The 27,910-nt window shown below is 39.9% G+C and overlaps 2 protein-coding genes across 7 annotated transcripts in view; one reads left to right on the top strand and one right to left on the bottom strand.

Moving 5' to 3' along the window:
- Window positions 1-19: 19 nt before the first annotated feature.
- Window positions 20-8,801, bottom strand: usp1 (ubiquitin specific peptidase 1). Of its 4 annotated transcripts, none has more exons than XM_026323673.1 (10): window positions 8,667-8,801; window positions 7,927-8,158; window positions 7,219-7,363; window positions 6,722-6,823; window positions 6,358-6,527; window positions 5,039-5,751; window positions 4,889-4,927; window positions 4,103-4,261; window positions 3,618-3,819; window positions 20-2,714 (listed from the first exon to the last, which is right to left on the bottom strand). In XM_026323673.1, the coding sequence occupies exons 2-10, from the start codon at window positions 8,094-8,096 to the stop codon at window positions 1,955-1,957; spliced, it is 2,460 nt and encodes an 819-aa protein (XP_026179458.1). In that variant the 5' UTR covers window positions 8,097-8,158; window positions 8,667-8,801; the 3' UTR covers window positions 20-1,954. The 4 variants fall into 4 exon arrangements, with proteins under 4 accessions (XP_026179458.1, XP_026179460.1, XP_026179459.1 ...); XM_026323675.1 differs by having other exon boundaries at window positions 7,219-7,360; XM_026323674.2 differs by lacking the exon at window positions 8,667-8,801 and adding an exon at window positions 8,382-8,645.
- Window positions 8,802-9,601: 800 nt separating this feature from the next.
- The window catches only part of kank4 (KN motif and ankyrin repeat domains 4), a 64,404-nt gene continuing 46,095 nt past the window's right edge, over window positions 9,602-27,910 (top strand). The window contains exon 1 of one of the 3 annotated variants that reach the window (XM_026323282.1): window positions 9,602-9,650. The gene's annotated coding sequence lies outside the window, so the exon portion shown is untranslated. Of the gene's footprint in view, window positions 9,651-12,775; window positions 13,047-15,518; window positions 15,611-27,910 lie in introns of those variants that run through there. The other 2 variants (XM_026323281.1, XM_026323283.1) reach the window with 2 other exon arrangements.

Raw genomic sequence — 27,910 nt, 5'->3', positions numbered from 1 at the left:
AGGATCACGAGAGGGGACGTGTGAAGGTAAAAACTTTATTGCTTACAGTAAAAAAACAAAACAAAAGAACCTACCAGCATTAATATAATTACAGTAGGAATGAGGTACATTTTAACAGACACTGTGCTATATTGAACCAAGTCAGCAAGAACTCTGTTAAATACCCAAACTCACCACAGAAATCTGGAATAACTGAGTATAGCTCATAATGTATTACTGAATGCAGCTAAATTAGAGGTGAGTCAATCCTGTTTCCTGATTAATCTTAACACTTTGCTGTAGAACCTGAGATTAAATGTTTTAAACTACAGGCATTATACCTAATGACCATATTCTCAGCAATTACAAACCCTTGACCTTCAACGTCATCATTTGATCATTAACAGACTCTTTAAGAACAGGTCAAATTCCTAAGAGCCGAATGTCATTTTGAAATCTCTATATTTGATGCAATGTCAGGCTTCAGTGAGTTTGATGTCTTGTAGTTGTCCAGGTGCAGGACACCAACTCACCTGAAATGACAACCATTAGTTGATTCTGTCAATTCAACTAAATAAGCTGATCCACAGAAAATTAATCAAAATTTTAAAGAGTGTATGTATATGTGTATGTATATGTACACGTACGCACACACACACACACTAGTTTCAGCTTCTCTAAATGTAGTTGAGGTTTAAATGGTACATAAGATTGAATACGCCACACTTCCATTTAAATAATTATTTTAAGATTGTATCATTTTGAACGGTTTAACATTTTAGGATTTACACTGTTGGTTAGATAAAATATTTTATGGTGGACATTTTTCAAAACCTTCTGACATTTTGAACATTAATCAAATAGTGATGAAAATTACTGGCTGCAGCCCTGTTTTAAACCCTTTGTCTCTGATTTCATGACAACATTAAACCACATTAAAACAAAGTAATTGACTAAAGGAAATAACCCTTTACATAAGGTCTAGATTTCTGGTTTGTAGACTCATAACTACACTTTTTTGTTACACATTAAATTAGATGTGAAAGTTTTATATTTCTGTTAAATGAATCTTATAAAAACCTTTAACTTAAGAAATAGAGTTCAAGAGTTTGTTTTGTTCACTCTGAATTGGCACTCTGTACCCTGCATAGACTACTTGGATATTAACAGTAGCGATATATAATTAATAATTTGACTTTGTTGATGTAAATATTTGCTGGTATTGTAGCTTGTAAATCAGTCCCAACACTAGACTTTTCCAGGATTGATGGCATTAGGCTTGAAATACAAAGTGTGTTCACATGTGCAGACACAAAACCATTGGAACATGAGGCGGTTAAATGATTTTCTGGCATATTTTCTAACGTTGTATATTGTGCATTGCTTAGAATATAGTAAGGACTGAACATGTATGACAAATATACAGCACTCACAATCATCTGTAAATGCAAATGAGAAAAAAACAAAACAAAACCATTTTGCATTTTCACTTGTTTAGTTCAAAAGTGCTTTTTCAATTAGCAAAAAATGAAAAATAAAAACAACAGGACATGTTACAAACACAGAAATTAAGAAGTATCAAAGCCAGTGCCCAAAAAGAAACAGAAAGCAAAAACAAAACAAAACAGCTCCTCCCTGAAGTTTATAGAGGCAAGACAGTGCCATTAAAAAAAAAAAAAAAAAAGGCTTAGTCATTTTTGGGAAATAGAAAATGATTTCTTGTATTGGCTCATTGACATCTTTGCGGTGTGCCCACGAATCCACAAGAAGGCGTCAATGGCCTGGATCCTAGAGGGAGACCAGACTGTTGCAGAACTTCTGGTGCTGTGATGGCACCCATCCTCAGTGTTTTTGGCACAGTTTGTAGCACTGCAAAATACAACAGTCCTTTATCTGTCTAGAAAACTCTTATCTCAGCTGCCAAAAAAGCCCAACTGGCACAAACCCATGAGTCATCATCAGCCCTGCAACCGTGTTAGTGTCTTGGTTCAGGCATCCTCCTGTAGAACAGCAGGTAAGGTGTCGATGAGGAGCAGGTGTCAGGAGAGCAGGCTCGCAGGAAATCCTCCTCATCAAATAAACGCACCTCAGAGTCATCAAACAGCAGCCATTTGCCCTGATATTCCAGGAGGATGTCCAGAGCCTGCTGCTGTGTGGCCTCCATGCCACCACAGGAAGTCACTGACTCCTCACCAGCCTCAGGCTCCTTTTTCAGTCCTTCTTCAGTAGTTTGGCCCAGACTGTTGACAGTTTTCCTGCGTTTAGATCCCTCTGATGCTCCACTGCTGCTGTTCCCAAGTTCATAACTAGACAAACTCCTCTGCCCCCCTAAGAGTCCAACCCCCTCAGAAACCTTTTTGCCCCCTGGTTTGCTGCTCACCAACGTTGTGCCTCTCTGTCCCTTTGCATTCACACTGAAGGACACTTCACCATCATCGTAGTCCAACACTTCATCTTTCACCTGTGTTCCCTCTTTACTTTCCTTCTCCTCGTCCTCCTTTTCTGTTTCTTTTTCATCCCGCAACCAGAGTTTCACACCTTTCAGGTCCGACATGCGGATGTAGGCGGTGTAGTGGCCACTGCTGATGGTGACACCGCTGTGCATGACAACACCAAACAGCTGATAGTGTTGACCTTTAGTGGATGAGGGGCGGGTGCACCACTCCTCCAGAGACAAGGTCAGAGGGGTCTGTAAGGGGGTGGTCACCTTTGACAGACCTGCATATGGGTCCAATCTAAGAACAAGAGAAAGTTATTACTTACAATAAGAATAAAGAACACAAGTCTCACAAATCTGATCATGTTTCTGTCTTCAAGGGAAAAATTTGGCAGTTAGGAGAATGAACAAGCCAAGCAGTGTGTTCTTACTACTATATACCCGAGGAAGGTTAATAGTTTTAAAATAATAGGAAATGCAGTTTCTTTTATTAATAAAAAAAATTATTTTCAGCACCATTTTTGTATTTTTAAATATGGGTTTTAAATAGCAGCACATGGTCAACAGATCTGCTGTTCTTAAACAATATTTCCATGCTAATGATCAGGTCTTTGCAATCATTCCTCCAGTCCATACTGGCCCTGAATATATCCCCTTCTGAAGCAGCTTCAGTGGAAGAGAGATGACAAAATCCACAGTCCTCATATTAAGCATCAACTGTCTACAGACATACTGAGTATTAGTATATACATTTTCTCTTTGTCTCAATTTGTCCACTGCAGCTCAGCCATGAAACAATCTGACAAACAGATGGAACAAGTCAGTTTGGAAGCTACTCACTTCACCTGTTTAACTTCAGCTGCTAAACTTTCAAATGCATTTTTATACAGAGAAAACTGAAATTTGTCCATCATTTCAGGAGGGGAACAACAGGAGGAATGATTATAACAACCACCAACTATTTCAATGGTTTAGTGTAACTATTTTAAGATAAATTATCCTTTAAAAACCAAAATGTGGGAGTGTTACGGATCTTCAGTGGAAACTGGGGTAGCAGATCAGTTTGTAGTGTGACCAAAAATATACAAAACAATAATCTCGGTCCAACATGCCCTTACTGTAAGGTTCACATTCAAAAAAATGGTAAATGGAACAGAAAAGGTGGAGCAGGACAAGATATCATGTTGGCAGTTCAACTCACTCCAGACTGTTGGCAGAGAAGCGCTTCAGGTGGATGGTGATGACTTCAGGAGTTTTGTCAAACAGCAGACTCCTCTCAGCCTCGGTGTAGTGATGGCAGGTCTCACAGAAGTACTTGTCCTCACCAACAATACGCTCCACAGAAGCAAACTGGCCAATGGCCCATTTCAGAGTCTTTAGCTCTGGTTTAGGATCTGGGGAGACTGGAAAGACAGTCAATCAGTTATTAAATTCAGCTTGTTATTTTTCTTTGTGGTCACAGGGTTATGTCATTTCATTTTTCTGGATATTGCAGACTAGATGTATAAAGACTAAATTAAAATGTGAAAAAAATAATAGTAATGAGCATAACATTCATGGGTACTGTTTCCAGTTATTCCAAATTACTCAAATTGTTTGCCATAACATTTAGAGCACAGTGAATCATGGAACCAGGACTTCTTTTCTGACCCGGTGCAAAAAGCAGGAGGAATGGTAGATGCTCACCCTCCAAGAGTTCGTCTGGGCTGCTGGGTTGGTCATCAAGCACTGGGACACTGATGTCCTGGAAGTCCTCTCTCCTCTCTGTGAAGCTCTCGCACTCCAGACAACGAGTCCTAAGAACCAACTGCCCCTGGAACAAGCGCTCCATCAGGTCTAGACCCTCTGGGGGGAGGGGAAAAAAAAAAAAAAAAAAAAAGCATGGAGCTGTAGCTGAGTAATTGCTGTATTTTATGTCTGCTGTCACCACTAATGCAGTCTGATTTAACAGGACTGATGGGAAATTCAGAAATTTGGTCTTTATTCTTCTTTCTTTCTCTTTTTAGTCCATATTATAATTGTGTAAAAGCCATTTTTAAAAGAAAATCCTAAAAAAAAATGAAAGGACAAATATCGGAGACAGAAACAAAGATAACACTGCTGAGGAAAACTGCTGACATTATAGTTCATACAAACATTTGACTACATCAAGCACAAAGCACATACCCTTGAACGAGAAGAATAATTAGATTTGCACTCAAAGGTAGTAAAACCAAATTTTAAAAATGTGTACATTTCTGACTGGTAAGAGCATTTCCAGTCTTAGGTTTTTCACCTGTTACCAACTGTCACATTTCAGGTTGACAGGGAATTTCTGCAGATCTTGACGAGTCCTTTCACTGTGTGTGCAGGATAGTTATGTCCGGGACATATAGTGCCTACTGGGTTTCCATATTTAAAGTATATATTGAATTGCTGACTAGATGGTATTGGAAAAAGTCTTAGATTTAACTTGGTGAACCCTGCACAGACCTTGGTTTGACCAGTTTTCCTTAATGAATCCCTCCTTTCCTACACATGACAAAACAGAAGACCCATGTTAAACCTAAACTAAATAAACTTGTTTTCCATCCTAAAAGTACTGTCTAAGTCCCATTTCTCTTAGGAGTACTGATCTCATACCTTGATGTTTCACTGCCTTCTTGTCTTCGACCATGCTTTGTGATGACTGCTCCACACTGGTCTTCTCACTCTGGCTCTGTACATCACTCTGTTTGTCTACCTGCTCTGATTGGTTCTGGTTCTTCACAGTTGTGGAGCTGATCCTCCCCACGCTGCGGAACTTGGAGAAAATACTTGGCTGTTTCACAGAAGGCCTGAGCCAGCTCAACTTTGCTTGCTTCTTTTTTTTCCCGTCTGCCTCGTTGGACACCTTTTCACCTTTCCCCTCACTCTCACTCCCTCCTTCCTCCTCCCTGTTCAGTTTCTTCATCCCCTCCACTCCATTTTTGTCTAGCGTCACATCACTGGACGACTTCCTTTTAGAGCGTGTAAGGGGTGTATTTCTAGAAATGGCATCTTCATCTGAATCTGATTTCTTTGACTTGACAGACTTTGGCTTCTTTTTGGCATTCCCCACCTCTGTGTCACTTTTTCTCTTGCCGCTGACTTGGCCATCGTCTTCTTTGGGAGCTTGGGATTCTGTTACAGAACTGCCGGGAACCAAGTGGTCGTCGTTTTTCGCTTTAACCTCTGTTGCATCCTCTTTGTTGCCCCTCTCCAACTCCTGCTCCTTCCTGATGGTGTCACAGGCCTCCTGGACATATCCCAGTATGCACTGCAGCACTTCCTGGGCATCATGCTGAAGATAGCCTTCGTACATGGGATTCAGTTGCCTGCAAAACAAAAAGCGCTGACAGTAATTAAATTGATAATAAGAACCAACTGTTTAAGAAACTAATCAAGCAAAAATATATATTTTGCAGTTTCACCTTCAAAAATAAATGTGCTGCATTTGGCCTTTTCACTATAACACAATAATTTATGCTTCAAACTCAAATGGACAGTTAAGATTCATTTGGATGTTTTTTTAGACTAATCAAACATCAACACAATCAATGTAATGTGTTCCTGCAGTTTGGTACTCTTAATACGCTGTTACCTGCTAATTCTGATCATTTTTAGATTTATGCTCATGTATGCAATTAAAAATATTTTTTATTTAATTAATATTTATGTACTTTATTAAACAGTCAAAATGTTGTTGATGTTTAACATACATGCTGCTTTAAGAAAATGTTTCCTAAATAAATTACATTTCAGGTGAGCAGGTTCAAAGTTCTACACATCTCTGAATGTTTTGAACAAACACAATTTTATAGCAAAGCAAAGTTTTGTCCCACAGTAATCATTCATTTGCTGAGAATTAAGATGCCACACTCTTTGGATCTAAGATATGGACTGCCATTTACACACGGTATTAGAAATGATCAGATCATTACCTAAGAGCATGTAGGATTTTACGAGGGGGCGTGGCAAGCACTCCTTCACTGAATCTGTCAGGGTTGAGCAGGAAGTTGGACTGCAGCTGCTCCACTGATGTAATCAGGCTGTGGAAACTCCAGAGGAGCTCAATGTGAGCTGGCAGGCACTCAGCAACATCTTCTGACGCCTCAAAATGTGGTTGAAGAAATAAAACAACAAAAAACTAAATAAAATACAGGGTCTCTACAGTGTAGCTAGAGACACGTGCTACACGCAGTAATACTTTTATTTATGGCAGGATTTTGTACAGAAAAAGTTGGAGGTAATTTTTGAAGTCACTCATATTTTGTAAAACAAAAAATGTATTTATTTTGCACCAACCTCTTCATTTTTATCAGTTTCTTCCTTTGGCTTGTCTTTCCATTTAGACAGGTTGTACAATTTCTTTATGCCTTCTCTGAGCCCAGGGCAGTAGTACAGAACCTATGGGGACATCAACAAGATCAGTCATCATATTTTTATCTTAGCTTCACAAGGGTCTGTGGTAGTAAACAATAGTACAAGGAATTTTACAACCAAATTTGCTTAAATCACATTAAAAAAAAACCTTTAAAGCTACATTATTCCCTACAGGAGACTAAGAAAATATTTACATTTGAATATAAAACTTGTATATTTAAATAAAAAAAAGTTATACGTAATATTATGTCAGCGTCATGGTAGTATATATTATGACATATTACATTATATGACACACTAGAAAAAAAGTTAAATGACACAGTTCAGTGAGATATGTGGGTCAATATAAAGAAGTTCTAATATTCATAGTCCTTGTTGTTTATTTCTGAAAATCTTTAGTCAAATAACTAATGACCCACCTGTAAGATGCTGTTCAAATAGCAGGTGTTGCCCAGGTTGTTGAGTCCCACAAAAGGCACCATGTTCTCTCTCTTCTCACATGGCAGGAGGAAGCCAGGTGATGCTGGACATGGAGAGGGGCCAGGCACCACCTGATCACAGCCGCTGCACATTAGAGAGGAATAAATCATTTCAATTTAAAAGGGGGAAAAGTTAAAAAAAAATTCTAATAGTTATTTGACTGTTGTTAACATCCATATAAACAAAACATAAATACTTTGCTCAAAACCAATAACTCTTAAAGCTGAAATTTGCTATCCATTAACATATAATTAAAAGATGACTCCATTAGAATTAATCAAAACATTAATAACAAATAAGAATGCACTTTAGCACTGAAATGATTACAATTATTTGATCTGATTGGCTAATTGGTCTGCAAAACATCTGAAATGTTGAAAAAACATTTCAGTTCTAATGCATTTCAAACTAAAGATCAAAAGGTAAGGTTTGTCTGTCTGCATATCTATCACATACTCTCAAAAAGGCTGTGCAGTTTGCAGTGTAATGACTGAAACCACGTAAAATCTGTGACATTAACTATGTTTTCAGTTCCACCTTGCCCAAAAACCCACCAGCCAGCAGACACAGTAATTTACAATAAGGTAAAGCACCATAAGCAGTATTCTGAACTTTATATGACCCCCAGATATATCGCACAGACACACCTTGCCTCAGGCTCCACTGATTCAACCGGTTTTGGTTCATCTGCTTGAGGTTCAGAGAAATCCAAAGCTCGTTTAGTTTCCTTCTTCTGGAAGAACTTCAGAGACAGTTTACTCCTCCTGATGGGACTCCCAAGTGCCGCCACAACATTTTCACTCTGCAGTCCTGGCATCTTTACTCTCTGTACCCTGAGGGTGTTTTCTTTTTCCTACTGCGATGCAACAGCGCCCCTCACTGGCGAGAAAAAGAAACTGGACTTAATTTTAGTGGCCGCCGCCATCAGTCAGGCGAAAACAGAAAGAAACTACGCACCTCATTTAATGCTACACAACCAACAGTAACAACCAAACCAACCATGGCACCGTGATTTCCGTACAGTCTTGGGTGACAAAGTCCAACCCAGCTGAGCACAAGACAATGCATTATATAACAGGTTAGCTGGCTAACGCTAACTTACTGGCACCTCTCGGTTTCGAGTCCGCGTCAATATTTTGTAATATAACTGTTTACATTAGCAACCGTTGTATTTTAAACGCCATGAAGGAGCTTTAACGCAGCAAATTGAGTAGAATAAACTAGTGTTGCTGAGCACTTTGCCGACTGCACGGAGACAAAACTGGGTCAAAACGGTTCGGTAAAGAAATGGGAGGAGAAAACAGGCAGCACTGCGTGTCTAACACTTCACTTTATCAAAACAAAATTTCAGCGTCCCTAAAGTGTATAGACCTGTTCTACATCTTACCTGGACAACTCATTGTAATTGGAGTTTCGTATTTTTCGCCAAATATCAAGTCTTAGGGTCATTTAGAGATTGTTTGATAATTCAAGAGCATGAATGTATGGTGCTGCAGAAGTTGGCGCTTTTTCCTGCTGGAAGACTCGGTGGCCGCTACTCTGCCGGAGAAACACCGGCACGGTAACATAACAGACGACACAAATGTCAGATTAAACAATCAAACGTGACGTTAGGCGTATTTCAGACGTATACGTAAAGTGTTTAAATGTGTGCATAGTTCCTTAAAACGATAAAACTAGGAGGACTTATATTCCACAAGTCAGGCTTAGTTTAAGACACCTATTTAAATTTAGGCCCCTTTGGCAAGTTTGGGGCGCCATTTTTGTAGTTCTAAGTCAATCTGCTTCATAAATCGTAGAAAACTTTAGTATACTCATATGTCTATGAGTTCGATGACACCTGCAGGGGACGTTTATGTTATTCCTTCAAATTTATAATGAAGTTGGTTGAACGTATCTCCTAGTCTTACTGTAATCATCTAAAAAGTAAAACTGGTAGTGAACTGCAATTTTGCTGGTAACTAAGCGTAAAGCATTGTTTTTCGATGGTTGTATGGCTATTTTTATTTAAGAGAAGGAAACAATACTTCTTCCACCCCTAGTAGCTCATAAATTAAATATGTTCTCGTTGTTTACAGGGCGTTTTAGCTTTTATTTTAAATAACATGAACAGAAGCACACAGAACTCTACCTAAAAAAATAAATATTTTATATTACTTCAATCTATTTATTCTACATTACACATTAGAACAAAAACAAATTGTCATCATCATTATCATATAGACGATTAAAACTATTGTTACAGGCAATGCTCATCTCTTACCAGCAGGGGAAGACATAGTCCATGGAAATGGAGACTGGACCGTCCAGCAGCATCAGTCCCACCTTCACTGGATCCTCTTCATCAGACAGTCCTTCCACGATTCTAACGGTAAGATACTATTTACGTTTTCCCCTGCTTTTTGGCACAAAATCAAACCAAATCAGCTTAAAAGCCTTATTGTCTTAGCGGTGCAATTCATCTCTGTTTCAGCTTATTTATGTCACTTGCAGTGTGTTGGTTTTAATGAGGCTATTGAGTGTTGTTGCTGGCGTGCGTGTTTACGACACGGGGAGGGTCGCTGCACCTGAATGCAGGAGAAAAATAAGAAATTACACGTGTGTCGATTCTTCTTTGCATACAATCATTATGTACGTATACAGGACGATCCGCTGCTGCTGCAGAGTGCCTGCTGGGTCAGCAGCTCAGCTCAATCGGTGGACATGAGCTGCAGTGCTTTAGCTTTCACAATCCACTCAGGTTTTCTTGCTTGGTGATGAAGTGATGTTGCAGTAAGGATGCTGATGTAGTAGTGGATGGGAGTAGTTTGGAAGTACAAGACTTTCTGTGGGGCTGTAGATGAGGATGAAGCCACTGCATGCCACCACCATCACCATCCTCAGTCTAAAGCCTCTGAATGCATTATCTCTCCAATCTCCAGTTCTCTGGCTGCCTTAGCAGTAAATCTCTGTACTACCTGGGTGTATCAGAACCTGTTTTTCTTAAACCATATGCTGGGTGTTTAATGATGTAATAGATTTTATTCCAGATCTAATACCCACTATGTAAGTTATCCAGACAGAGGAGAGTGGTTGGTGGTTGGGGGGAATGTGGTATGCTCTTCCACTCTTCCATCCCATCTAAAGTGTATCCAGGGTGAAGGTTTTTCACTTCCCTCAACTTCTCTGATAACATTATTTTCTGAATGGAAGCTAAGTAATCTAAACAACATAAATCTTACCACCCATGTCTTAAGTTATACTACAGTGCTGAAATCAAAACAAAGCCTTGTTTTCTTTGGTTGGCTATTACACACTGGATGTAACTGCATAGCCAGACATCAGACAGATGTGGGAATGAATTGGTGATGGAAATGTACTCTTCTTGGAAATATACTGACTTCCATAGAAGACATGAAACTACTGATTCAAGGAAAAACATCATGTCATCTGAATGCAAAAAATGTTATTGCCACCCACTGGCAGATCTAACAAGAATTTAACCTCTAGCCTGTAGAAGTAATGAGGCCCATTCTCCATGTACAGAGCAGTGGAATCGGCCTTTATCAAGGCAGGCTTTGTCCCAGGAGGCAGGAAGCTCTCATGGCCAGAGCAGTAGAAGTAGGTAAAGTGGCAGCTCAAAGCCCTGGACCATGACATGAACCCCCACCTCCCAGCCCCCAGTCACCTTCCCAGGAGGGGAACACTGGAGGGAAAATGAAGGCATGTTGAGCGACAGGCTATGGTGCACTCCAAGAATGAGAAGCATTTTTGAAGCCTATACCTCTCAACAATAAACCCACTGCATGCAGTGTTTTTCCCATCTTTTTGACTAATTTTGCACGTCCACTGGGTATACAACACCGCCTCATCAAACATATTCCAATAGTTTCTCATTCTTACATACACATATTCCACACATATTCACATGTAAACACATTACCAATCTATTGGGCTTGCAACTAGTTATTATTAGCTGTTATAAATAGTTGTTTTAATTAATACTGGGAAATATGCTTATTTGCTTTCTTACCGAGAGTTACTGATCTGCACAATAAATATGATGCTTCCTCCAGCAACAGAGGGACCATAGCACAAGGACTAGAAACAGATGGAAACAGCTAATATGGCTCTGTCCAAGGGTAACAAAATCTGTTTACTAGTAGATCCAAAACCCACTAATTAACAGACTATATCTCATTTGTTCGATCTATTCAAAAGCCACTTTCTAAAAATGGCAAAATGCTGCTGTAATATTATACCAGCATCTTTCTGTCTCTGGTGTTTGTTTGGGAATAGCTCAAGGTCAAGAAATTTTATGGCACATAACCTTTTGTAAAACACTAATGTGTTGTTTTAGCACTGAACCTTTTGTTTCATCTCTATCAGATCCCAAAACTACAGTGTATTTTATTAAGATTTCAACCAGCCAAACGCAGCAAACCCTTACATCAGCAAATATTGGACTTTTTTTGCTTAATACGTAAGTTTAACCCTTAGAAGTCTAGGCCTATTTCCTATCTATCTATTGATCATGCCGCCCTGATGGTAGACTGCTAAGGGTTAAATGATTAACTGATCCATCCATCCATCATCTATACCCGCTTATTCCTTAACCAGGGTCACGGGGATCTGCTGGAGCCTATCCCAGCTCTCTTTGGGTGAAAGGCAGGGGTACACCCTGGACAGGTCACCAGTCCATCACAGGGCCACATAGAGACACACAAAGACAAACAACCTCACACACTCACACTCACTCCTATGGGCAATTTAGAGTCACCAATCAACCTGACATACATGTTTTTGGACTGTGGGAGGAAACCAGAGTACCTGGAGAAAACCCACACAAGCACAGGGAGAACATGTAAACTCCACACAGGAAGGCTGGGTTGTGAATCCAAGACCCTCTTGCTGTGAGGCAACAGTGCTAATGATTAACTGATAATTCATTAAAATTAAATTAGGCAACATTTATATTTATATCACTCATTAGAGGTTGTGGTCTCAGTGGGCTGAGAGTGATTTTTTCCTTTTCAGATTGTTTCATTTGAAGGGTTTCTAGAGATGAAAACATCCAATATTTCACAAAAAATACTTTTTCAGGGCCTCATTCAGCTCTGCAACTTCATGTGAGCACTAAATTCATCTCATTAGAGGCTGCTGTTGCCATGAAGACTTTCTTTGGCTTTTTCTCTCACATCATTACTTTATTAATTTACACTGAAAGCATTGGGAGACATTTCTCATAGACTGTTCAGCTAAGAGAGTAATTTTGGCATGTGATCCTGTGTGTCAGTAAAATGGAGTTAATGAGATCCTTTATGAGTGGATGTGCATACTGTAACCTCACATTTATCTCTGACTGCACACAGGATCTCTCTCTCTCACTCTGCATACTTCACAGTATCTGAGCTTTCCCATTTGATGCTTACTGAGGAGGTGGGTGTATTCAGCCCAGCCCCTCTCTGATGTTAGGAAGCCAAATCGTTTTCATCCTACTCAGTCTGCTCTCTACTCTCCCTGCTCTCCTGTTTCAACCAGTCTGTCTGCCCTGTAGCGTAGTACTCTCCTTGCACTCACCACTATTCATCACCATCTAGGATACATTTACACAAACCCACGCAGGTAGACAGGCAGTCCTGGTGGACTGAGGAGTTTGCTTTCAGCTGATAGGTACAGATATATGTAGATTAACTTGGAAAGCTGTAGCAAGTGGGGATCTGTTGAAGCTGAAGTTTCTTCCCCACTACGTTTTTTATCCCAAAGGATACCGCACGTAGCTGCAGAGGTAAGGGAAGGATTGATGCAGTTTAAACTTAAACTTTTTTCTGTTGCTTTTTCTTTATTTTACTCAGCGGCTTTCATTCGTCCTTTCTGAACAGTTTATTTTGTTCCTTGGCCATCTTCTCCTCTCCTCACTTTTTTAGGCAGATTTTACATGCTCATTCATCGTTTGCTTCCTCCTTATCTAGCTTTCATATTTATTACCTTCTGTCTCACTCTGTGTGCTGATGCTTATTTTTCTGCCAACATCTTTGGGATCTTCAGCATCTGTGTGGTAATCAGATGCTGCAAGCCAGACATGCATATTCATGTTCATGCTTATACAAACATATTTGCAAAGGAAGTCTTATCTTTTTCTCTCCTCATTTTATTCCAGTCTTTCTGTCGTCAATGTATTTCTGTACCAGCTGATTCCTTCTCTCAAGCATTTCATTAGCTGTACCAGGTTTCAATAAAATTCCCCGTGTGCCTAACTAATGTCTTTCAGCTGGAGCTTGACACATGCACATATGCATACAATTACAATGCACACATACTGTAGAAAGTATGCTAACCCAGCAGAGGAGAGAAGCTCCCTCTCTCTCTCTCTGCTTGTGCTCTTGTACGGTCTGCATGTATTTGCAGTTAGTCTTGCTTAGTGCTCTGCTTGCCTGCCACCGAGCATTGGCCATGGTTGGTTGGCTTGACTGCAGATACACAACATTAAAAAGGCAGAGCATTCATGCTACATGAGGCATGTATATAGGATGTATGTGTGCTGTATGTTGCAGTCACTGACATTAAGAACTCACTATTTATTCTAGGTTAAAGGGCACAGTGTTATTCACATAAACACACACATGTTGTCCTCAGAGATATAGCTGACCTGCATTAGTGTACAGCTCCCAATCTGTGTGTGTGTGTGTGTGTGTGTGTGTGTGTGTTAATGTTTGCAGTTGTGTGTCAGTATAATTTCCTTGGAGGTGCAGAGAGGTGAGTCATACCAGCCACATGCTGTTGGCTCTTGGAGGCATTCACTCTAATGATGCCATGATGTGTGATTCACAAATTGACACTGTCTAATGAAACAGCATATCAAATGTCAACTTTTCAGGAAAGGAAAACAAGTAAGACTGCCTTTTTTTAGCTCAATGCCCGTCTACTTTTGATTGTATCCAGTGCGAAATGAGAAGGTTTTGAAATCCCAAGTCTTTGAGAATTTTCAAAACACAGAGAACCTTGTAACCCTTTAATAACGTGAGTTCATATATAAAACTCCAGGAAAGCAGGGTTTATATTTTAGTATGTTGGCTTTGTGTGTGTGTGTGTGTGTGTGTGTGGGACTAGTAGTAGTAAATTAGTCCAGTTTAGTCCTGCATTGGAAACAACACCAATAGGGCCCAAGCCTTAGGTGGAGCTGTGCAAGAAAGGCTTAGCAGCTTAATCTGATGGAAAGTGTATTCAAGCACAGAAATGGACTCACACATATACACATACTCACATGCATAGGGGCCCACCCAGAATCTGTATCCACTCTACTGAGTATCTTGGGTTCGTTGCTTTTGTATAGAGAATAGCACAGAACACTTGCTTCAGACTGAACAATTTAACATGCAATGTTTTTCTTCCCTCATCACCCTCACACACAGACACACACACAGTGAACAAATGCACACTGCTCTGGTGATAACATCTGAGTCTGTATGATGGTTGCAATGATAATTATTCTAATTCAATGTTCGCTGTCAACTACAAAAAAACTCGGCGGCAAACCACGTGACACATGATGTGAGTCTTTCAAAAACTGTAGTGATGTGTGTGTGTCAGGCATGTCTAGAGCTGTGTGTTGCAGGTTGTTCTATCACAGAGTTTGAGCTGAGATAAGAAATGTAGGTGTGATGTTGGCTGGTGACAGGCGATGCCAGTCTGTGCTCTTTCTCCAATGGCTGTGTGCCTGCTGCTTCCTTGTTGTTTATATTGTCCACCGGCCCCTCCGAAGGCTGCTCTGAACTTGTAAATGCCTTGGTTGGTCCACACAGCACGAGTGTGTTTGTGCACTAATGTATGATTCTAATTCAATAGCTTAAAGGAATGAAGGTTCAGCCAAACCAAATAATCCACCACAAAAACAAAATAAAGCTAGAAAAAAAGTTGTGCCTATGTGCTTGCAAAACAGTTCTTCGGAAGTGTGCTTGACAATGAGCTTTGCAGGGTGAGACTAGGTTGGATTTTTTCGTTGTTTTATCTCCACAGTGTTTTTAGATGTTCTTTCATCGAACAAGTGGCAGAGTCTATACTAAAGAGCTCTAGGGCTTCTTACCTGTGCTGTGGGAGGGAGAGGGACTCCCTAAACTCTGTGTCAGTCAGAGAAGCCAAAAACCCCTTGTTGAGAACACACACAGATAAATGAGAGCCGGGAGCCAGCATACACACACACACACACCAACGCCTAAGGATAGTACTACTATTCTCATTCTCTGTTGACATAGTATTCCTCAGCTGTGCCATGCTTTCACAGCCTTCTCTCTCTCACCATGTGGGTATCCTGAAGCTAGAGGTGTCTTCGTTCATATCAGTAACAGCAGAAGGGTGAGTTCACATCAGGCCTGTGCTGTGTGTATACTTTGTGCCTACAGCGTATCTACTCTGCAAACCACAGCTTCCCACAGAGTGCACAACTTTAAAAACATTGGGACTTTGCAGAGGTTCAGTTAAACTGCCTCCATTGTCCTCAGATGTATTTATTTAGGGACACTTAGTACAAGTTTAGAAATTCCTAAAGTAACATTGGTGTACTCAGTGAGTACACTGAGGACAAATATATTATAATCCATTTTTAATTGACTTTATATTATTAGAAATGTAATCTATAGAAAAAGAAAGATTAAACATATGAAGAAAAAGCAATATCATTTAGTATAAAAATAGAAATGTATACGGGTCCAGAGAAGATGTGAAACTTTATTTTCTACAAACAAAATTTGTAGACAGTTTCTAGATATCAGCACAATGGCTCTTACAGTTCATGATTTTGTTGTGGCTTAACCTGATCCAGCCCTATCTTTTTGGGCAGTAGGCAGCTGGCACTAAAGTCCTGAAAGCACATTTTGTGTTTAAAGAAATGTCAGCTGGCTTAGATCTTACCCAGCACAGACTAACTACAGACCGTGTCAGTTTGATTCTGTAGGCAGACCAATTTAAATCGTTCACTTCAGTGACGTGACACGTCGTGACTCAGAGACCCATTTTATCTGTCCCAGTGTTTATTCTGTTCAGGTTAAGATTGATTTCTTATAACACCAAACAGACTGCTGCCACAAAAGACTAGAAATGATACTGGGAGCAGATTATGGGCAATGCCAGTTTTCTCCATCATTCTACAGTGTCCGAATTGTGAAAAACCGTATAACTGACAAGGAGCTGCTCTGAGATCACAGTCATCATATGTTGTGTTTCTAAAGATAATGCATAATCTCCATGTTATTGCACAGTTCCTTTTTATCAGTGTGGGCAGGCTTAGTTATGTTAGGATATAGGGCAGAAATATCTGTCACTCATTCAATGTCTAGATTAGAGGTTTTAAACTGAACATATAAACAAACAGCCTATATACCCATGTCAAATCTTTTGAAAAGCCATAGTGGTGCTAGTTATGGCTACTGCACTTTCCATCCCCTCTTTTTTTTATTTTTATTGCACCTAATGTCACATTTAATCCATTAACATTGATGAAGAAGAACTAAACAAGAAACTCCTTTTGGGTTTTAAGAAGGGCCAAATCATGCATCAGCCAGATTAAGTTTACTGCTCCATCTAACCCTAATACCTATCTGTTTGTGTTTGTGCTGCCAATCCTATCATAACAGCAAAAGACTAAGCCTCTTCTTTGTCATGTCATTACCCTTTTGAAAGAACCTGCTTTATATATATATTTTTTGTGCAATAGATTTTTGTTTGCCAAATTTGCCACATCTAGGTTAGTACAGTGTCTGTGTGCCACTGAGATCTGATGTTTTTCCAGCTCTTGTTTAATTACAAAATAACAGCAATAAGACTGGTAGCTTTAACTATCTTCTTGTGGCATGTACCTATGGTAAAGGCTTTGAAAACATTAGGTTATGCTGTGCATTTGTGTTGTAATTGTTGCAGAGCTCAACAATAGAATTTGTGTTTCTATGGCATTTGGATCCTCAGTATGTGAGTTGGTGAGTTTAGCTGGACAGGGGTGGGCTACAGTATGTGACTGAAGGGAACTATTTAGCTTGGCGGAACAATACAAGCTGTAAGCCTTTCTCCTGGTTGGGTGGGGGGACACGTGTTCACATTTTTGCCAAACTTTACATTCAAAACTGTCCCTCTTTTAAAAACCTGTACAGTAGTTGGTATAGTATAGACCATTAATAGTCAAAGTAGATTTTTGACAGCATATCAAACAAACCTAAAGGGGATTATGAAGTTAATGGGGTTTTATACTATACTAAATCACACAATTGTGATTGCAGTTTAAGAGCTACCACATGTGAATCCACAGGTATGTTTCTTTAAGGTAAGAATGTAGTTCCCAGTGAGTTAAAAGCAGAGCCATAATTATACAGCCAGGTTTTCAGGTTTAATTTATAGTTAGGTCTTGCACTGTGGCCCAGCCAGAAATACAACCGGACGTTTCTCAAGGAGCAACACAGAGAAACAATGGAGAGGTCCATCCTTACATTGTTTCCCTGTTTGTATCCCCACCACAGCTCCTTAATGGGTTCCTGGCATTGACAGGCAGGAAAAAACAGAGTCTGCCGTTAGAGGAGAGAGTGCGAAGGGGAACATGGGACTTCCTTAATGGAACCTTCATCATTAAATACTGTATTGCAATTGGCTGGCTGCCTAAAGCAGGAGCTTACTGTGTGAATGTTGCTGGAAGTAACCACTCCCTTGCAAAAAGTCAAAGAATTTATGATGTATTTTGTTGTAGAATCATGTGTACTCTAAACCTGAAATAACCTTTGGTTTCAGACTGTACATGTAGAATGTGATTATTAAAAAGTAGAGCCTTTGAAAAAGACCAAAGACGGCAAACCAGTTTAAGCAAACTATCGCTTTCCTCACACACACACCCACATATGACATGAGGTGGTCTATTTAAGCTGTCTGTGCTTTGCCTGTGCTGATTTAGTCCTTGCAGTCAGCAATGCTGCACCTTGTGCTTCTGCTTAGTATGAAGGTGTCAGTATGTCTCCAAAATGTGCTTGTTGGATCAACTACTGTAATTTAAAGCAACACTATTAAAATAATGTCTCTAAAATAATTTCAGTGATAGAACAACTCTTAACAGGACGAATTGTGCCGCTGCTGCAGCCTGAGCGGCCTCACATTGTAACTCACTATGTAACTTTCATGATCAGGTAGGATCACTCAGCCCCCTGCTGCCAGTGGAAGCGTGCAACCTGCTTTACGGCATTTTACTTGTAACCTCAGTGGAGTTAGTCAACAGCTAACTGTAAGATGAAACGATCTAACATGAATTCTTCATTCTTACATTCCCACGGTGCGTGGCATCATTACATAGTGTTCTGATTTTGTTTTCCTTCAATGGAAGTTTATTATGGTCACACCCCAGTCTCCACTGTGCTGCACTTAATTTATTCTCAGCTATCAGCATTGTACAGACTCTGCATCAATACACTGAGTGACTGTAATCAACTTTCTTACATTGCCTTCTACTGCTGTAGCTGACAGCATGAGCAACAGAGAGACACTGTGGGTAAACCACAGCTAAGTGAAAGTTACAGGATTGTGATAGTCACTGTTGCTGCACATTAGCACACATTCAGAATAGATTACAGGTTTGTGTCATTAATTAAAGTCAGCTGATTTCAAATCAAACTGAGTTTTGCTTTAAGGATTAATAAGTTTATCTCACTTATATCATCTCATCTAAAAAACAAAATATATTCACATGCTGATTGTGATTAAGTTTTGTTTTGTCCTGGTGTGTGTGGCCTGCGAGAACTGAGTGATGGTTTCTCTTACTCCAAACCCCTAGTCATAGGACAACCTCAACACATGCTTTCTCTGTCTGACAACTCATTTTTTTCTAATAAAAATTTCATGTCTCCCATCTGCAAACCAAAGAGAAACTTTCTCTCTTACTCTTCTCCAGACATACACACACCTCTGTTGTTTCTAATGGAGTCATTGCTTTCCTGTTAAAGCATGCACATTTTAGATGATGGAAGTAAAGAAGTGCAGAAGAATGGCAGAGATGAAACACATGAAAAAAAGTGATGAGATGAAAGTGGGAGAAGATTTTTGCAGTGTTAGAGAGGCTGTTCCTTTGTGTGTGTGTTTGTATGCAAAGGATATTTGATGTTTTTCCCATCTTTCAAACTAAATGTGGTGAGATAACATGCCCTAATGGGTCGCATGAAGCCCAGGAATGTAGATTAACATGAATCCCTCACTGCTTCATATGACTTTTTTTTTAAATGTGAGAGTAAAACCGCACTGCACATGTATGCAGCCCACACATATACAAACACAGATGCAGCTGTTTGGTAAGCTACCAGGTTTGACACTTTCAGGGCTGTGGGTGTGTATGTCTCAGTCAGTCTATTTCATGTGAGTTGCTTGCAGTGTTTGGCCTCTGCGGAGCTGCTGCCTGACTGGGATTTAATGAGCCCTGAATTCTGTCTGCTCATCCACCTGTGAGTGTGTGTTTGTTCATTTCAGTTTCCTCACAGCTTCTTGTTGGAACTGCTAAAATATTGATGTTCCATTGGGGACCAGTTGGACACTAATGTATTTCATTGTACAACCCCAATTCCCAAAAAGTTGGGATGCTACATAAAAACAAAAAACAAAAAAATCTACATGAAAACAGAATTCAGTGACTTGCAAATCTTTGCATTCTGTTTCTATGTAGATTTTACACGACGTCTCAAATTTTTTGGAACTTGGGTTGTATTTCACTTGTGTTTTCTACTTTTATGTACACCCATAGTTGTGATCAATGCTGTTTCAGTAATTTCTAAAGAAATCCCAGTGTCAGCTGACAGACTTTCAACCAAACCAATGTATCAAGTTTATGTGATATAATTCTGTGTAACAACAAATGTGCTTAACAAGATGATCAAAATATTTCAGTGTACCAGGTGTATTAATGAATACATGAGTTAATACATTTTGTGACCAGGTTAATGTCTGTGTGGATCCCTCCAAAAATAATGATGAAGTTGCTCTGTCGAATGTAAAGGGTCCTTATTTAATAATAGGATTTCAGTGGCAGTAGGCACCATATCTTAGTAAAAACAAGGCAGTTTATGGAACGTTTTTTAATGAGGAAAATAAGATCAGGCAAGCAGCAGGCCTGACAGGCAAGACATTCACAGCTGGCAGGCAACAGGTAAGAGGCAGGCAAAGAAACAGAAATTGCTTGAAATCAAAAGAATCCTGACACTATAATCACGTTTAAGTAAATTAGACAATCCGGCAATAGCTGAAAAGCAAAAAATATCTTTTAACTGCATTCTAATTTAGGACCTGCTACCTTTGAAGTGTGCTTTACAAGAATTTATATATCAAAATGGGTCTCGTAAGTTGTTCCCATCCAAACTCATTTGAGAAACGTGAACCCTGATGCCTCCTTTGTAGCTCTTATTATCCCCAAGCCTCCAGTGCGTCATTTGAGGAAGGCAGACTCCAGTGTAACTTTGGACTCTGCTACAAAGCCCGGCATAATTTCCCATCCCCTCTTGCTTTTGGCTGCACCACACTAGTAAATTTAGCCAGGCAGGTGTTTGTCTGACTGCGCCATAATAGGAGGGACGGAAGATGCAGGTGTCACTGTCACACAATCAGGCTACATTTGGGCACTTGAACTGGCACACCCACCATGAATGACTCCAATCAGCAGGATTGTATCATCAGAGAAGCCTGTTCTGAATGTCAGTCAAGTGTTCTTCCAAGTGTTTGAACCATTCTTCATTTGAAAAAGCAGTTCTTCCAATATCCTAGTAGCAAAATAGCATTCAAATATTACTTGTTTTTAAGTGTTTAAGTGTTAACTTTAAGTGTTTAAGGGTACAGATGTTGCAGTTTGAGAGTGTGCAGCAAAAAATAAATAACATTAGTGACTTGTTGAGAAGGCTAATTATTGTAGTAAGTCCGGAAACCAAATGTGGTTCTTTCACCTGTTTATAATGAAGAATTCTCAAATTTGCTCCTGAATGTATTTTTGAAGAATATGTGTGTATGTGTGTCCATTACTGTATGTCTCATACTTACATCCATTTATTTTTTTTCTTGCCATGCCCAGGGATAGTAGGACTCTTTAGCATTTTATCAAATCTGAATCCAGCTCTAAATCTGCTCTGGAATCCAAATTCTTTTGAATTTCTTAATAAATCAAGTCCATGTATTTTACCAACTTGGAAGCAGATCAACCCCTTATTGCCATACATATGGCTTAGTAGGGCACTGGTCCACCTCCTCATCAGCTTATTATCATGCACTGGATTTTTATTGTTCATTTGTTGATGGTTGCAATAATAAATGTGGAGTATGCCCCTAGTAAAGTGCATTAATTGGCGTGATAACAAGCAGCCATTTAATTGGGTAATAACCTTTGAGTCACCTAATTGTATCCAGATTAAAACCATGAGGTCAGAAATCATCCCAAAACTTTCTTCACTGTTGATTTTCTAGATGCTGGATAACTGTTCACAAAATATGTCCTACATGTGCTTGTGAAGAATTAAAAATATAATTCAGATAACCAAGACATACAGTGGGTACGGAAAGTATTCAGACCCCTTTAAATTTTTCACTCTTTGTGTCATTGCAGCCATTTGCCAAAATCAAAAAAGTTCATTTTATTTCTCATTAATGTACACTCAGCACCCCATCTTGACAGAAAAAACCAGAAATGTAGAAATTTTTGCAAATTTATTAAAAAAGAAAAACTGAAATATCACATGGTCATAAGTATTCAGACCCTTTGCAGTGACACTCATATTTAACTCACATGCTGTCCATTTCTTCTGATCCTTCTTGGGATGGTTCTGCTCCTTCATTGGAGTCCAGCTGTGTTTAATTAAACTGATTGGACTTGATTAGGAAAGGCACACACCTGTCTATATAAGACCTTACAGCTCACAGTGCATGTCAGAGAAAATGAGAATCATGGGGTCGAAGGAACTGCCCAAGGAGCTCAGAGACAGAATTGTGGCAAGGCACAGATCTGGCCAAGGTTACAAAAGAATTTCTGCAGCACTCAAGGTTCCTAAGAGCACAGTGGCCTCCATAATCCTCAAATGGAAAAAGTTTGGGACGACCAGAACTCTTCCTAGACCTGGCCGTCCAGCCAAACTGAGCAATCATGGGAGAAGAGCCTTGGTGAGAGAGGTAAAGAAGAACCCAAAGATCACTGTGGCTGAGCTCCAGAGATGCAGTAGGGAGATGGGAGAAAGTTCCACAAAGTCAACTATCACTGCAGCCCTCCCCCAGTCGTGGCTTTATGGCAGAGTGGCCCGACGGAAGCCTCTCCTCAGTGCAAGACACATGAAAGCCTGCATAGAGTTTGCCAAAAAACACATGAAGGACTCCCAGACTATGACAAATAAGATTCTCTGGTCTGATGAGACCAAGATTGAACTTTTTGGCGTTAATTCTAAGCGGTATGTGTGGAGAAAACCAGGCACTGCTCATCACCTGCCCAATACAATCCCTACAGTGAAACATGGTGGTGGGAGCATCATGTTGTGGGGGTGTTTTTCAGCTGCAGGGACAGGACGACTGGTTGCAACTGAAGGAAAGATGAATGCGACCAAGTACAGAGATATCCTGGAAGAAAACCTCTTCCAGAGTGCTCAGGACCTCAGACTGGGCCGAAGGTTCACCTTTCAACAGGACAATGACCCTAAGCACACAGCTAAAATAACAAAGGAGTGGCTTCGGAACAACTCTGTGACCGTTCTTGACTGGCCCCGCCAGAGCCCTGACCTAAACCCAATTGAGCATCTCTGGAGAGACCTGAAAATGGCTGTCCACCAACGTTCACCATCCAACCTGACAGAACTGGAGAGGATCTGCAAGGAAGAATGGCAGAGGATCCCCAAATCCAGGTGTGGAAAACTTGTTGCATCATTCCCAAGAAGACTCATGGCTGTACTAGCTCAAAAGTGTGCTTCTACTCAATACTGAGCACAGGGTCTGAATACTTATGACCATGTGATATTTCAGTTTTTCTTTTTTAATAAATTTGCAAAAATTTCTACATTTCTGGTTTTTTCTGTCAAGATGGGGTGCTGAGTGTACATTAATGAGAAATAAAATGAACTTTTTTGATTTTGGCAAATGGCTGCAATGACACAAAGAGTGAAAAATTTAAAGGGGTCTGAATACTTTCCGTACCCACTGTATATAAGAGACAGTGACCAAACATGACTGGTCATTCTATTTTTTTCTATATTCTTTTGGCCCCTGCAGCTCCTGAAGTTGCTGACACAGTGCCATTATCTCCCTGTTCTCCCCGGTAACTAAAATCCACCGGCAGCTCTCCATGTCAGCCAATCAGATAACAGATAGCCCTGATTTTGAGTCAGCCCTGCATGCCTTTCATCCTGCTGCTAGAAAGCATTTTACTAGACAGATAGAATCCTGCCACATGTTTACTATCAGAAATGCAGAAATGGACATGGTAAGAAAAAAGACATGGCAAAGAAGTACGGTCCTTTGCTTGGCCTTAAATAAGAAGAAGCAGATGAAGAGGGGAAGAAAAGAGTGCGATGTGGACAGGAATAGATGACAATTAGAAAGCCAGGATTGAAAAGGCCTGAAGGAGGAAGCGATAATGTGGGTAAGGGAGACAGAAACTGTCTTTCACTTCAGCTCTCTCGTGTCAGCTCGAAGGAGGCCTGTTAAGAGAGGCATTAAAGAAATGAATAAATAACAAAAAGAGAGAGAGGATGTTGGTACAGCATTCTGGAGGCCACGTCTTCCCTGCTATCTGTCTTTCTGCCTGCATGTCTGCCTCCAATCAGATATTCCTATCAGTCAGCAGTGGGTCCCTAAAACACTGAGACATCTCTTTTTGCATCCAGCAGATCAGATACAGAGAGATGAGGGAGGGAAGGATGAAGAGTGAAGGGCTGAGAAGGGGAAGGGGAAGAAAAGAGGAAGAGGGGAAAACAGATGAGAGGAGGCAGCAGTGATGGGTTAGAGGGGAGCGAGCAGAATCTGCCTCTGATATATTTGGCATTTTTGCATAGCACCACTACACAGACACTGTGGGATATATTTCATTGCACTGCAGTCATATTTTCTTAGTGACATTAGTGTCTTACTGCAACTCTCATGTGAGGCTAGAACAAGCCTCGAAGTAAATTGGTTTCTTCCTAACTACAGTCTCTGGTTGTACCGCACATTTGCAATGTGAAGGGTTTCCTGTTCAAATTAGTTCATTTGGTCAGCTGTCAGTGTGAATTATTTTAACCATCAAGTCTAATAAATGTTTCAGACATGACTGTGGTTAGGGTGCTGACATAGTGACAACTTGCAGTTTTATAGTACAGGTGCTTACAACAGAAGCACATCAGAAAGGAGCAATGAGTGTGCACCACAAATATACAATCAATATCTAGCGCTCAGAGCGGTGTGGTTGCAGCCTTGGAGGAATATGTAATAAGTAATCAACACTGCAGAGGCCAGGTGTAATGAAATGCATTTACACAGAGTGAAAAAGACCTGAAGGCATGTGTGAATGTGTTTAATGTCCTTATTGTTAGAATCATGATGAAGAATGTGTCTTGGTTAGATTTAGTGGTGTGTATGTTCCTATGCATTCATTTTGTTTTGTTTCATTTTTATTCATTACATTATCAGCAGGTTAACTGTGTCACTGATCATGGTCGTATGCTGATATTTGCATTCAGCCCAAAGGGTTCAATGGCCATGTGTAGCCTCCTATGGCAGTTAGCATGGCTTTAGACCATTTGGACAGTGTTCATTCCACACTGCAGCACATCTGAAATAATTAAATAAACATTCATTTTTGGGGAAAGGTTTTGTGTTGGCCTGTCAAAAATCGGGTGACAGAAATGAGTTTCAAACACAATTACAGCTAAAAATCTAGTGTTGTTCCCTAGTGAACATAGAGCCTAAACAGTTGAAAATGTGTTGCTATAAATGCTGCATTGCACTTTATATTGCGCCTCTAAACAGAAAAAAAACTGTTAAAACTAAGAAAAAACTACTGTTTAGCACAATCAGGCCTAAATACATCACAGTTTGTTCCTGCTGTGTGGTCATGTCTTTTCCCAGTATAGCTAAAGCCAGCACATGCTTGGCCAGCCTGCATCGTGGCACAAACACACAGCCACTTTGTATTTCTGTGTCATGATGCCACCACTCTGCATTGTCTGCAGCTGACTAAGCCGCTTCAAATCTCTCTATGCAATGTGGCGATTTGGCCACAACCCAGAGCCCCAGATTTGACCTGAATGATTTTCGTTACGTTGCTTCTACCAACTCCAGTTTAATATGAAGGGAAATACCTCCCCTAAATAAGAAACCCGATTTGTCACCAGGTTTAAACAGATGTGTAGTTTTTAGTATTTCTCTGTGGTCCAATCCTGTTGTCTCTTTATCTGAGTGCCTTGCTGTTTTGCACGCTTATTTGGGATGTCCTTTATTGTGAAAAGATGTAAGCAATCTCTAGGTGACCTGTACCTCTCTGTGTCTTTTATCAGCCACTAGCTAGATTTATGGTGAGTTTTTATCTTCTGTATAATGTGTCAGGGACTGTTCAGTATATGTGGTTATTCATCTCTTTGTTGAGGCTCAAAACATGATTCTCTTCCCTCATCCTCCCCCTGGGCTTTAATACCAGGCACACACATAAACACACACATGCATACACAAATGGATGGAGAAAAAGGTTTTCTATCTCTTCCTGGCTCTTAGGTTATTTTTATCTTGAATGCTTATAAGCTATGGGTCTTTCTTTTTACATATCTCTGTCCCTCACTGACTTCCTGTGTCTCTTCTTCTCTCCTCTCTTCTTTTCAAACCGCTCTTCTTCCTTTCCACCCCTGCTGCTTTCTATGCATCCATACATAAGGGCAGTGACAGTCTGTGACAGTGCATTTTACATTTTACAAAGAATGTGTGTGGGTGGGCAGGTTGCATGCATATTACAGGGTGTGAGTAAGCACATGACTACACTATTTGCATATTTTTGTGCACACATAGGAACATACACAACAAAATCTGAAGATATTCAATTTACATTGACACAAAACAGAGAAAAAAAGTAGAAAATTTTCAAATTTGAGAAACTGGAACGAGAGTGTGTTGGACATTTTAGGTTTGCTAATTGGCTGAAATGGTTAATCAGTTATCATAAATGTTGACTACCTTTCTGTCTGTTGATTAATTGATTAGTCTATGGCTCCAACAGTTATTTTCATAAACAACGAATCTGGCAATGCAAAATGCATTGCCACAATTAATTTGCCTCGTCCATGGAAAAAACCTGTCTGCAGTATCTTAAATTCGAATGAATTGATGGATTGCAGCAGCCTTTCTGATGGCTCCACACTGAAGCCTTGTTGACTCTTGACATACAGCTTTGTGGGGTGTTTAACATGGTGGTGAATGGGAAGAGGATAAGCTGACAGACAGAAAGAGCCCTTCTTTGATGGGATTAGCACAGTGTCTGACAGGGACTAGTGCTTTAGATTGATTAAAGTGTAATCCTGGTGGATAATCATGCCTCCTGATGTGACATGTGTGGCCAGCACCTTCATGCAGCACCCCCATCTGTGTCTTACACCTATATACAAACAAACAGGGTCTCCACTCATGTTCATGTATAGTAAATATTGTGCAGGTTGCAAATAGTGGGTGAAAGTCACTTTCACAGCTGCTTTGTGCAGTTAGAATGATTATTTTTCTGGGCATTTCCTGTATTTTAATCTAGAAATCCATTTTTATTATGAAGTACTAGACTTTGTTGTGTTTCTCTGTGAAGTTTTTCAAGATTACTTTTGCCTTTCAAATGTTTTATTTTAGTTAGTCATTGTGCAAATGCTAGAGAAATGTAATTTGTATGGAACAGTTCAATGCTCTAACTGGATGTTTACTAAAGGGTTGACTATCGCATTAGAAAGTAAATTTAATGCCAGATATGTGTTGAAAGTAGTGGTAAAGCTACCAGAACTTCAAAATATCACACGACAATTCTGATAATTATTGATGTCATCACTAAAGGTGTCAAGCTTTTACTTTGAGCTTTGGTAACTTTTAAATTATTTTCTGATATTGTGTAAAACGAACAGAAAATCACTAAAACATATTTAGCATATTAATTGACTGCAATACTGAGTGACAGTGGATTTATTGGGCTGTGCCATAGAGGATCAATGTTAGTCTTTCACTAAGTACGACTATGAAGTGTTAAATGTTAGCATCTTAAGTCACACAGTACTGTGTTCAGTTTTCCATGTGTGTGTCATGAGGATCACTGACAGCATGGGAATGACAGCAACTATCAGCAGTTACGCAGGCGTTAGCATGATGGGAAAGAAAAGCTCTGAGCTCTCTGGTATTTGTGTGATAGCCTGACGTATGAGAACAGACCAACAGTGGAATAAGGCTGTTTACTTTAGGTTTGTATAACATGTACATGGTTCTGCAAATATCAGCGGTAATATATTTTCCATGTTCCGAGGGAGATAACGATGTGGTTATGGTGGGTTTTATGGTGACTCTGTAGTTTAGCTTTGGGTTATGGGAACACAGTTAGCAGCCTATAACATATTAACTGGGTCCTTTATTCATACTCTCTGAACTTGTATTCTGGTGTTTATATACAGTATAAGAAAGAGGCAACAGAAACTG

This window comes from Mastacembelus armatus, chromosome 4, assembly GCF_900324485.2.
Source record: "Mastacembelus armatus chromosome 4, fMasArm1.2, whole genome shotgun sequence".
Lineage (NCBI taxonomy): Eukaryota > Metazoa > Chordata > Actinopteri > Synbranchiformes > Mastacembelidae > Mastacembelus > Mastacembelus armatus.
This window is presented reverse-complemented; position numbering and strand designations above follow the sequence as displayed.

Excerpts from the sequence above, each read along its gene's own strand:
- usp1 (XM_026323673.1), bottom strand. The coding sequence starts at position 8,096 with ATGCCAGGACTGCAGAGTGAAAATGTTGTGGCGGCACTTGGGAGTCCC. Across the intron at positions 6,824-7,218 it reads ATTTGAACAGCATCTTACAG|GTTCTGTACTACTGCCCTGG; the intron begins GTGGGTCATTAG and ends ATGTCCCCATAG. Across the intron at positions 2,715-3,617 it reads TTCTCTGCCAACAGTCTGGA|ATTGGACCCATATGCAGGTC; the intron begins GTGAGTTGAACT and ends TCTTGTTCTTAG.